This window comes from Myxine glutinosa, chromosome 10 (assembly GCF_964187855.1).
Source record: "Myxine glutinosa chromosome 10, kmMyxGlut1.1, whole genome shotgun sequence".
NCBI lineage: Eukaryota > Metazoa > Chordata > Myxini > Myxiniformes > Myxinidae > Myxine > Myxine glutinosa.
In genome coordinates, this window is record NC_136270.1 from 124,201,317 (window position 1) to 124,213,934 (window position 12,618).

General features: G+C 48.6%; 1 protein-coding gene across 8 annotated transcripts in view; it reads right to left on the reverse strand.

The window, feature by feature from the left end:
• The window catches only part of LOC137433791 (zinc finger TRAF-type-containing protein 1), a 40,064-nt gene extending 29,721 nt beyond the window's left edge, over positions 1-10,343 (reverse strand). Inside the window, exons 1-2 of one of the 8 annotated variants that reach the window (XM_068126128.2) lie at positions 10,264-10,343; positions 1,470-1,718 (exon numbers count right to left, since the gene is read on the reverse strand). In XM_068126128.2, coding sequence (XP_067982229.2) covers positions 1,470-1,673 — 204 coding nt within the window. In that variant the 5' untranslated portion in view covers positions 1,674-1,718; positions 10,264-10,343. Of the gene's footprint in view, positions 1-1,469; positions 1,732-6,768; positions 8,728-9,733; positions 10,010-10,058; positions 10,214-10,263 lie in introns of those variants that run through there. The other 7 variants (XM_078786053.1, XM_068126130.2, XM_068126127.2 and 4 more) reach the window with 7 other exon arrangements.
• Between the last annotated feature and the right edge of the window lie 2,275 nt (positions 10,344-12,618).

The following is a 12,618-nucleotide window of genomic DNA, read 5'->3' on the forward strand; positions in this document are numbered from 1 at the left end:
TCAAATATACTTGGTGGTTGAATTCAGTGACCAGATAGGCAAGTCCTCTTCAAATTTCAAGTCAATCGGATGAAAATTGGGGATTTTAGAAATTTGGCAAAGTTGGTGACCTTTTGGCCTATGTTGACCTTTTGGCCTATGTTGACTTCAAGAATACTTGGTGGTTTAATTCAGTGACCAGATATGCAAGTCCTCTTCAAATTTCAAGTCAATCGGATGAAAATTGAGGATTTTAGAAATTTGGCCTATGTTGATCTTTTGGCCTATGTTGACCTCAAAAATACTTGGTGGTTGAATTCAGTGACCAGATATGCAAGTTCTCTTCAAATTTCAAGTCAATCGGATGAAAATTGGGGATTTTAGAAATTGGGCCTATGCTGACCTTTTGGCCTATGTTGACCTCAAACATAGTTGGTGGTTGAATTCAGTGACCATATATGTAAATCCTCTTAGAAGTTCAAATCAATCAAATGAAAATTGGTGATTTTAGAAATTCGGCCTATTTTGACCTTTTGACCGATGTTCACCTAAAATATAACTTGTGGTTGAATTCAGTGACCAGGTATGCGAGTCATCTTCAAATTTCAAGTCAATCGGATGAAAATTGGGGATTTTAGAAATTTGGCCTATGCTGACCTTTTGGCCTATGTTGACTTCACATATACTTGGTGGTTGAATTCAGTGACCAGATATGCAAGTCCTCTTCAAATTTAAAGTCAATCGGATGAAAATTGGGGATTTTAGAAATTTGGCATAGTTGGTGACCTTTGGCCTATGTTGACCTTTTGACCTTTTGACCCCAAAAACAATAGGCTTCTCAATTGGGACGACCTATCCAGCTTGGTGAAGTTTCGTGACGATCGGTTTGGAATTGTGACCTGTAAGCCGGTGACAAACAAACAGACAAACGGACACAGAACCACAAACGCAACCGACCGATAAACCTGAAAAATCTTCGATTTTGCAAGTAATCAATATTTTTTTTTTTTTTTTTTTGTATACTGAATCGAGGCTCGTGAAAGAGCTAACATTTATTTCACAAACAAATCAACCAGACAAACAAAATATACAAAAAGAGGGAGCGGAAGACAAGATGGGGAGAGAAGGGGAAGCACACAACCACAATTGGATATAACCTCCAGGCTCATGAACAGTAAAGTGACAGAAAATAGAAGATAACACACTTGCAGCAGGGCAGAGTGGAACACACACATCGACGCAACAATGGGATGTTTGAACAGGAGTAGAAAGGCAGATAGCAAGAAACAGGGGTAGGTTAATGAATGGGTTTCTGGTGAAAGTAACAAAATGGTTGGTCTATTTGGAGCAAATTGATCACGACAAACATTCCAGAAAGAGAGACATCACTGCATAGGATCGAGAAAGACAGAGTAAAAACAAAAAAATGGGAGGATTAGAAAATCTATTGAGGTGGACAAATGTAGTGATGATGAGCACATCATTAGCACCTGAAAGACGGCCATCTTCGGCAGATCCAGACATACAGTGCAGCAGAGAACCGAACTGAGCCGGTCGACGAGACTCATGAGGTCACTGTCAGCTGCTGATGGACGTGAACGTTTCGTCAAGGGCTGTTCATCAGGCTCGATGACTGCTGGAGCAAGCAGCACTGCCTCCTCGTCACCTTCTCGTCCCCTCACGGCCTCATCCATTGTAAGACGCACCACTTAGTGATGATGTGGATGTACCGTTTTTCACTAATAATAAACACTAATTACAATAGTCGTTTTTTAGATTTGGTTTTTAAAACAATATCGTATATTAATTGCCCCAAATAAATAGCACTTTTGCAAAATAAAGTAAATAAATAAACATGTGAAAAAGTAGTGCTTAAAAGAAAAAGTAGGGTTAATAAGACAGAACACGTTTAACAACAGATTACATGCCAGCCAAAGTATGCATCAGCAAATCATCACTTCTCAACAAAACATGAACAAGAAAGAGCAATCGGAGATTGCAGACCCTCACCAGGACGTGTTTTTAGTGTTTTTTTAAAGGCTTTTGTGTAAAAGCAAATATGGTCGCCGAGCCACGTGACCGATGACGTCATTAAAAAAACCCACCAATTTATCCCGAACATGACGCTCAATAAATTTCATCTTGATCGGACGAAGTTTTGCACTTATCGAATTATGACGTCATAATGGAGGCACCTATGACATCATTACATCCTCCACCAAAGGTGGATGGAGGTTATGTTTTCACCCCTGTTTGTCTGTTTGTGAACAAAATATTTCAAAAGGTTGCGGGTGGATTCGGACGAAATTTGGCAGAGATGTAGCGTATATGACAAGGACGAAATTATTAGATTTTGGTCAAGATCCGGATTCGGCTACTAGAATTTTTCAAGTGATTCTTCACCATTGGGAGACAGGGCCAAAAACGATATATAGCAGGATATCTCAAAAGGTTGTGGACGGATTTGGACGAAACTTGGTGGAGAGGTTGGGTGTCTGATAACGACTAATCGATTCGATTTTGGTGAACATCTGAATATGGATTCGGATACGAGAATTGTTTAATTTTTTAAAGTGATTCTTCACCATTGGGAAATAGAGCCAAAAACGATACTTCGCGGGATATCTCAGAGTTATGGATGGATTTGGACGAAACTTGTTGCACAGGTTGTGTGTGTGACAAGGAAGAATAGATTCAATTTTAGTGAAGATCCGGATCCAGTAGAATTTTTAAAGTGATTCTTCACCATTGAGTGATATGGCCAACCAAGCGGAGGTATGCCCTCTACTGAGTGCTGTTCTCGTTAATATATATGTTATTCCCTATGGAGAGTTCTTTACAATGAGCTATGTCTCAATTTTTTCTATGCAGTGCTTTTGGAGATATAGAGGCGCAATGTTTTTCGGTTTTACCAAGATGGCGCCCATACCAGACCTATGACGTCATAATTATCATTAAAAAATTCTACAGGAGCAGGTGCACCGAAGGTGAAAATTTCCTGTCAATCAGACCAACGGTTGCAGCGAAATCATATTTATTCTGGGAGGACAAACAGACAAACAGACAAACAAGAAGACGTCATGCAGAGCACGATACTTGCAAAATCCACGCCCCCTCCCAAAAAAAAGTTGCCCTTGATCCAGCAACTTGTCCATTCCATCAACATTTAAATTGATGATCTTGATCAAAGCTTGGGTCAGAGGATGAAAAGTGACGATTTTTCAGATGAAAATTGATGATTTTGTAAGTTTGACTTAGAGTTGACCTTTGACCTTTTGGCCTCAAAAATAGTAGGCCTGATGACCTACTGAAAAATAGATGACCTCAATTCAGTGAGGCACGATGCAAATGCTGTTCAATTTTCAAGTCAATCGGATGAATATTGATCAGATGAAAATTGATGATTTTGGAAGTTTGACCTTGAGTTGACCTTTTGACCTCAAAAATAGTTGGCTTCCCAATTTAGTGACAATGTGCAAATGCTGTTCAATTTCCTAGTTAATCGGATTAAAAATGGCGATTTTAGAAATTTGACCTCCAGATGACATTTGACCTCAAAATCAATAGGCTTCTCAATTGTGACGACCTCCACAGCTTGGTGAAGTTTCATGACGATCACTTTAGAATTGTGACCTGTAGGCCGGTGACAGACAGAATGAAAAATCACTCACAGAGCGACACTTGGCAAAAGAGAACAAAGCAGAATGGCACTCAGTAGAGTATCCTTTTGACCTCACAAATAATTGGTGGTTGAATTCAGTTAGCTGATGTGAAAATCCAATTCAAATTTCAAGTCAATCGGATGAAAATTGAGGCTTTTCGAAATTCGAAAAAAGTGGTTGACCTTTGGCCTATGCTGATCTCAAAAATAGTTGTTGGTTGAATTCAGTTAACTGATATGTAAATTCCATTCAAATTTCAAGTGACTCGGATGAAAATTGAGGATTTTAGAAATTTGAAATTGTTGTTGACGTTTGGCCTTTGTTGACCTTTGGCCTATGTTGACTTTTTGGCCTATGCTGATCTCAAAAATAGTTGGTGGTTGAATTCAGTTAGCTGAAATGAAAATCCTATTCAAATTTCAGGTCAATCAGATTAAAATTGAGGATTTTAGAAATTCAAAAAAAAGTGGTTGGCCTTTGTTGACCTTTTGGCCTACGCTGATCTCAAAAATAGTGGTTGAATTCAGTTAGCTGGTATGTAAATCCTATTCAAATTTCAAGTCAATCGGATTAAAATTGAGGAACACACACACACACACACACACACACACACACACACACACACACACACACACACACACACACACACACACACACACACACACACATACCAGAGTGATCAACATACTTGCGAAAAAAAAATTTTTTTGCCAAGTAATAACAAACGCGACTGACCAATATACTTGAAAAATCTTCAATTTTGCAAGTAACAAACGGATTCAAATGCAATACCCTCTCCTCTGGAGAGAGGGTAATAACCACAGCAAGGCAGCATGAGAAAGAACAATTATTTTGAAAACATGATGGGAATGGGTGCGCCTCACGCCTTGCAGGCAATAAGAGTGGGCAACAAGCTCCTCGTGGGCACGAGTTTTGGTGGCAAGCGCCTCACTGACACTCCAAGCATGACACTGGGGCTACAAGACCCTCAGGCATGAACATGAGGCTGACGGCACAAAAGTGGAGCGACGAGATATTGGCGGGCACGAGAGAGGGTGACGAGTGCCTGGCAGGCACAAGACAGGACAACAAGCAACTAGCAGGCACGAGAGAGGGCGATAAGCGCCTGGCAGGCACAAGACAGGACAACAAGCAACTAGCAGGCACGAGAGCGGGAGCCGAGCTCCTCGCGGGCAAGAGAGTGGGAGAGGAGCTCCTCGCGGGCAAGAGAGCGGGAGACGAGCTCCTCGCGGGCAAGAGAGCGGGAGACGAACTCCTCGCGGGCAAGAGAGCGGGAGACGAACTCCTCGCGGGCAAGAGAGCGGGAGACGAGCTCCTTGCGGGCAAGAGAGCGGGAGAGGAGCTCTTCGTGGGCAAGAGAGCGGGAGACAGGCTCTTCGTGGGCAAAGGAGCGGGAGACGAGCTCCTCGTAGGCAAGAGAGCGGGAGACGAGCTCCTCGTGGGCAAGAGAGCAGGAGACGAGCTCCTCATGGGCAAGAGAGCAGGAGATGAGCTACTCTTGGGCAAGTGAGCAAGAGAGGAGCGCCTCACAGGCAAGAGAACTGAAGACTCGCAGGCAAAAGGACTGGCGGGGTGAGGGGACGCATCGCGCTCCCATGGCGGTGCGAGGACGCGTCGCGCTAGCGTGGCAGTGCGTGGAGGAGGCGTCGCGCTCGCGTGGCGGGCTGAGGAGGATGCATTGCGTTCGTGTGGCAAGCGTGGCGGGCGGGGCGAGGGAGGGGAACGCGTCGCGTTCGCGTGGCAGGGCGAGGGAAACGTGTCACGCGCATGCGGTGGGGCGAGGGGATGCGTCGCGCTCATGCAGCGGGGCAAGGGGGATGCGTTGCGTTCGCGTGGCGGGGCGGAGCGAGGGGAGGGGAACGCGTCACGCTCATGCGGCGGGGCAAGGGGAACGTGTCGCACTCATGCGGCGTGGCGAAGATGATGCATTGCGTTCGCGTGGCAGGGTGGGGGAGGGGAGGGGAACACGTCGTGCTCGCGTGGCAGGGCGAGGGGAACGTGTCGCACTCATGCGGCTGGGTGAGGTGGAGGAATTGCGCTCATGTGGCGGGGCGAGGGGAACATGTCGCACTCATGCGGCAGGGCGAGGGGATGCATCGCGCTCACGTGGAGGGGCGAGGCGAGGCGAGGCGAGGCAGGGGGGATGTGTCTCGCTCATGCAGTGGGGCGAGGGGGATGCGTCACGCCCATGCGGCGGGGTGAGGGGGCTGCGTCGTGCTCACGCGGCGGGGCGAGGCGAGGCAAGAGGAACGTGTCGCACTCATGCGGCGTGGCAAGGAGGATGCGTCGCACTCACGTGGCGGGGCAAGGCGAGGCAAGGGGGACGTGTCTCGCTCGCGAGGCGGGGCGAGGGGAACGCGTCGCACTCGCGTGGCAGGGCGAGGGGAACGTGTCGCGCTCATGCGGTGGGGCGAGAGGGATGCGTCACGCTCACATGGCGGGGCGGGGCGAGGCGAGGCAAGGGGGATGCGTCTCGCTCGCGAGGCAGGGCGATGGGGATGCATCGCGCTGGCATGGCTATGCAAGGAGGACATGCAAAGCTAGCATGGGCAGGCGAGGAGCACACATTGCTCTGGAGTGGGTGGGTAAGGGGTACACGTCGCTGTCGTATGGGGGAGGGCAAGTGGTAGCTCGTGGACGGACGCGTTGCGCTAGTGTGGGCGAGAGAGGGGTAGCACGTGGGCGGGAAAGTGGAACGCATCGCACTAGCATGGGTAGGGGAGGGGACGCATCCCACTGGCATGGGCGGGTGAGGGGGGTGCGTCGTGCTGTGAGGGTGGAAATGGGGGACAAATCGCACTGGTGAGTGTGGGTAAGGGGATAAGGGGATAAGGGGACTAACATGGGTGGGCAAAGTGGATGCCTTGCGCTAACGTCAGCAAGCAAAGGAGATGGGTAGATCTGAAATGCGGGAGGGTGGGTTCAGGAGTGGGGTTGGGGCATCACGCAGGTGGGAGAAGGACGTTTCTCAACGACAAAATAAATCTTCATGGGCATGAATGCAAGTACATTGGGTTAAAACACAACTACATAACCAGATCGTCCACATTTTCCTCATTATCGGTGAGAATTTTATATTTTGAATTCATTTCAAAACAAGACCTACATCTTTAGAGGGTGATGACACTCGATCTTCAACAAATGGTGAGGGTTCTGAAGAGGATGCATCTTGCAAGGTGGATGTTCCCTGGGTGTCTGACGGTGGACACTTGAACGTATCAAGAGACGTACTGGTATGGACAGATTTATTTTTCTTCTCCCGATACAGCTCCTTATAACAACTTACGGCATCTTGCATCATCCGAGAACATTTGATGCTTCTACCCATATTTGGGTCGTCGTCCTTGAAGATAGCAATGACTTGTTTGAGATGACTGAACGCCTCAGAAAGCCTCTTCCGTGTCATCTGTTTTGGTGGTGGTCGTTGTGGTGGTGGTGATGCGTTTCTGGCTTCTTTTTCCTCAGTAGTCCTTCCCTTATCAAGCTCTATCAGGTCCTCGTTCGAAAGCTCCTTAGCTTGAGATGACAGTAACTTCACCACATCATCCTGATCCACTTCATCAAACCCTGCCTCCTTCGCCAAGCTGACGATCTCTTTCTGGATGTGGGAGATATCGGGGTACCCACGAAAGTCATTCACGCATTCCGGCCACAACTTCCTCCACGCGGCATTCATGGTGGACTGCGTTATTTCATCCCACGATACGCTGATATTGTCGATAGCAAATCTGATGTTATAATGCCTCCATATTTCCTGGATGGTTAGTCTGTCCTCGCTGCCCAACTCGGCGATAATATGCCTCATGATGCACCGAAGGTAGTTAGCCTTGAACGTCTCAATGATGCCCTGGTCCATTGGTTGCAGCAACAAAGTAGTGTTAGGTGGCATAAACACCACCTTGATGTTGTCAGCTACGTCCTCGATGTTTGATGGATGACTGGGGGCATTATCGATAATGATCAAGGCCTTGTTCTCCAGATTATGCTTCTCACAATATTCCTTGATGGTGGGGGAAACATACGCTACCACATAGTCCAGGAAGAGAACTCCTGTCACCCAAGCTTTCGAGCTAGACCGCCACACCACGGGAAGATGAGGCTTAGGGTGGCCCTTTAGAGCCCTCGGGTTCTCTGAATGGTAGACCAAGAGAGGCTTGAGCTTGAAGTCCCCTGCTGCGTTGCCTCCAAGGAGAAGAGCTACGTGATCTTTGGCTGCCTTGAAGCCAGAGGCAGTCTTCTCTTCCCTTGCGATGAAGGTGCTTGACGGCATCTTCTTCCAGAAGAGGTCGGTCTCGTCCAAGTTGAAAACCTGCTTGCTGGTGTAGCCGCCATCCTCGATGATGATCTTCAACTGCTCTGGGAGGTTTTCTGCTGCCACATGATCTGCACTCACCGAGTCCCCCACCAGCTTGAAGTTATGCAAGTTGGAACGTTTCTTGAAACGTTCTAACCAGCCATGGCTGGCCTTGAACGCATCGGCAGCACCTTTGGACGATCCTTCACCGCCGTCACGTTGCTTCAAATCTTCCCATAGGGACCTGGCCTTCTCCTGGATCAGCGAGGACGACAGGGCAACATTCCGCTGGTTTTGATCCTCTATCCAAAAGTTCAAAAGGCTCTCCATGCGTTCCATCAAAATGTCTCTCGCTTTCGTAATTCGAAGCGAACGTCCAGGAGTTGCCATCCGTGCCGTCTTCTTGATACTGTCGGCATTCTTCTGGATGGTGCCCACGGTGGATGTTGAGAGACCTAAGGAACGGGCAATGAGGGTGAGTTTCTCGCCCTTCTCATTGCGGTTTATGATGCACATCTTCATGTCCAGCGTAATAGCCTGGCGAGAGCGTTTCACTGGGGTAACAGTTGAGCTTGAGGAAGGTCTCTTGCTCGACATATTCAGGGATGAGCGAGATTACGGCGGATTTGAAATGACGGAGCACGATGGCGAACAAAGGTAGAACGACGCTCGAAGCTGCGCGACATGCGTCATACGCATGTACGCATCGCTATGACGGCGTACGCATGGCTATGACAGCGTACGCATGGCTATGACGGCGTACGCATGGCTATGACGGCGTACGCATGGCTATGACTGCGTACGCATGGCTATGACGGCGTACGCATGGCTATGACGGCATACGCATGGCTATGACGGCGTACGCATGGCTTTGACGGCGTACGCATGGCTATGACGGCGTACGCATGGCTATGACGGCGTACGCATGGCTATGACGGCGTACGCATGGCTATGACGGCGTACGCATGGCTATGACGGCGTACGCATGGCTATGACGGCGTACGCATGGCTATGACGGCGTACGCGTGGCTATGACGGCGTACGCGTGGCTATGACGGCGTACGCGTGGCTATGACGGAGTACGCGTGGCTATGACTGAGTACGCATGGCTATGACGGCGTACGCATGGCTATGACGGAGTACGCATGGCTATGACGGCGTACGCATGGCTATGACGGCGTACGCATGGCTATGACGGCGTACGCATGGCTATGACGGCGTACGCATGGCTATGACGGAGTACGCATGGCTATGACTGAGTACGCATGGCTATGACGGAGTACGCATGGCTATGACTGAGTACGCATGGCTATGACGGAGTACGCATGGCTATGACTGAGTACGCATGGCTATGACGGAGTACGCATGGCTATGACGGCATACGCATGGCTATGATGGAGTACGCATGGCTATGACGGGGTACGCATGGCTATGACGTTCTCACTGAAGGAGTGGATCACTGCTTGAAATTCCCTCCATCGCGCTCGACTGTACTGCATAGTACTTGAATTACGTTATAACGAAAAATGAGGACACTTAAAACGTTAGTTTTGATATCTTGGAAAAACGTAAACCGAGCGATCGTAAATCGAGGGACACCTACCTGTACAAGCAGAGGATGCAAAGAACCATCACATGAGGTCATTTGGCCCATCGTGCCTGTACCACACCATCGGCACCTCAACTCAATTTATTTGTCAATTATCGATGTATTTTTTTTACTGGGAAGGGAACAATGCGGGCACAGGTGAGGAATGAACAATGACAGCATATTCACCTGTTGAGGACATTCTCTGCCAGCCATCACAAACACGACCCAGAAACACAATCACCCATCCACACTTTAGCACTATTAGCAGCCAATTGCTACCTGTCCACCTGCTTACATCTATGTAGTCATCCACCCCTCTAGCCCCAATGCCTCTCACTACCTCTCGAACTCAAATGGAAACCCAACTACTATTTCTGCTACTGCTCCCTCCACCTTCCCAAGGAGACCATCCAGGCCTTTTACCACCATCCGAACTCCTCCATTGGGCGGTCACTGCCCTTCCGATTGTAAAATTATTTTATCTCTACCCGACTACCCTTCATTCTCTTACATTATATCTACGAGATCCCACTGGAATTTGACACGTCCTCTCAGGTTGGAAGGATCCGCTCCTCATCGCTGAAACAGGACGGAATCAGGTTTGTCAACAACGCCATGCGAAACGATTCGCGCGTCGAAACAATCATCGACCCCGTCCCCATTCACCCCACAACTGTCCATGTCACGAACGCACAAATCACGGACGCTTTTCTAACCTTCAACGTTGCCGTCAACTCTGTCACGTCATCACTCTCTGCCTTCGAGCGCTCAGCGAATGGTGAAAAATGCCGCGCATGCGCAAAGGCGCGATCGCCAACACGTCATGTGACACCCGACGCAACTGCAAACTCACGTCCAGCAGCATCAGCTGCTTTGGAACTGTCGGTATATATAGCCTTTCAGCCGTGATCGATAAATTTAACAGAACTACGCAAAATGATAACATTAATAATGACAAATTGAACAGCTGTTCAACCCAGGATGATTATAAAATCCTGATCAGCGAGTTATCACCGGCATCCTGGACAAATGACAAATCCCTGCTCGGATCAGCGAGTTATCACCGGCATCCTGGACAAATGACAAATCCCTGCTCGGATCAGCGAGTTATCACCGGCATCCTGGACAAATTACAAATCCCTGCTCGGATCAGCGAGTTATCACCGGCATCCTGGACAAATGACAAATCCCTGCTCGGATCAGCGAGCTATCACCGGCATCCTGAACAAATGACAAATCCCTGCTCGGATCAGCGAGTTATCACCGGCATCCTGGACAAATTACAAATCCCTGCTCGGATCAGCGAGTTATCACCGGCATCCTGGACAAATTACAAATCCCTGCTCGGATCAGCGAGTTATCACCGGCATCCTGGACAAATGACAAATCCCTGCTCGGATCAGCGAGCTATCACCGGCATCCTGAACAAATGACAAATCCCTGCTCGGATCAGTGAGTTATCACCGGCATCCTGGACAAATTACAAATCCCTGCTCGGATCAGCGAGTTATCACCGGCATCCTGGACAAATTACAAATCCCTGCTCGGATCAGTGAGTTATCACCGGCATCCTGGACAAATTACAAATCCCTGCTAGGATCAGTGAGTTATCACCGGCATCCTGAACAGATTACAAATCCCTGCTAGGATCAGCGAGCTATCACCGGCATCCTGGACAAATTACAAATCCCTGCTCGGATCAGCGAGTTATCACCGGCATCCTGGACAAATTACAAATCCCTGCTAGGATCAGTGAGTTATCACCGGCATCCTGAACAAATGACAAATCCCTGCTAGGATCAGTGAGTTATCACCGGCATCCTGAACAGATTACAAATCCCTGCTCGGATCAGCGAGTTATCACCGGCATCCTGAACAGATTACAAATCCCTGCTCGGATCAGCGAGTTATCACCGGCATCCTGGACAAATGACAAATCCCTGCTCGGATCAGTGAGTTATCACCGGCATCCTGAACAAATGACAAATCCCTGCTCGGATCAGCGAGTTATCACCGGCATCCTGGACAAATTACAAATCCCTGCTCGGATCAGCGAGTTATCACCGGCATCCTGAACAGATTACAAATCCCTGCTCGGATCAGTGAGTTATCACCGGCATCCTGGACAAATTACAAATCCCTGCTAGGATCAGTGAGTTATCACCGGCATCCTGAACAGCTTACAAATCCCTGCACGGATCAGTGAGTTATCGCCGGCATCCTGAACAAATTACAAATCCCTGCTCGGATCAGCGAGTTATCACCGGCATCCTGAACAAATGACAAATCCCTGCTCGGATCAGCGAGTTATCACCGGCATCCTGGACAAATTACAAATCCCTGCTCGGATCAGCGAGTTGTCACCGGCATCCTGAACAAATTACAAATCCCTGCTCGGATCAGCGAGTTGTCACCGGCATCCTGAACAAATTACAAATTCCTGCTCGGATCAGCGAGTTATCACCGGCATCCTGAACAAATTACAAATTCCTGCTAGGATCAGCAAGTTATCACCGGCATGCAGAATATGTTACAAATCCCTGCTCGGATCAGCGAGTTATCACCGGCATCCTGACCAAGTTACAAATCCCTGCTCGGATCAGCGAGCTATCACCGGCATCCTGAACAAATTACAAATCCCTGCTCGGATCAGCGAGCTATCACCGGCATCCTGAACAAATTACAAATCCCTGCTCGGATCAGCGAGCTATCACCGGCATCCTGACCAAGTTACAAATCCCTGCTCGGATCAGCGAGTTATCACCAGCATCCTGGACAAATTACAAATCCCTGCTCGGATCAGCGAGCTATCACCGGCATCCTGAACAAATTACAAATCCCTGCTCGGATCAGCGAGTTATCACCGGCATCCTGAACAAATGACAAATCCCTGCTCGGATCAGCGAGTTATCACCGGCATCCTGGACAAATTACAAATCCCTGCTCGGATCGGTGAGTTATCGCCGGCATCCTGAACAGATTACAAATCCCTGCTCGGATCAGTGAGTTATCGCCGGCATCCTGAACAGATTACAAATCCCTGCTCGGATCAGCGAGTTATCACCGGCATC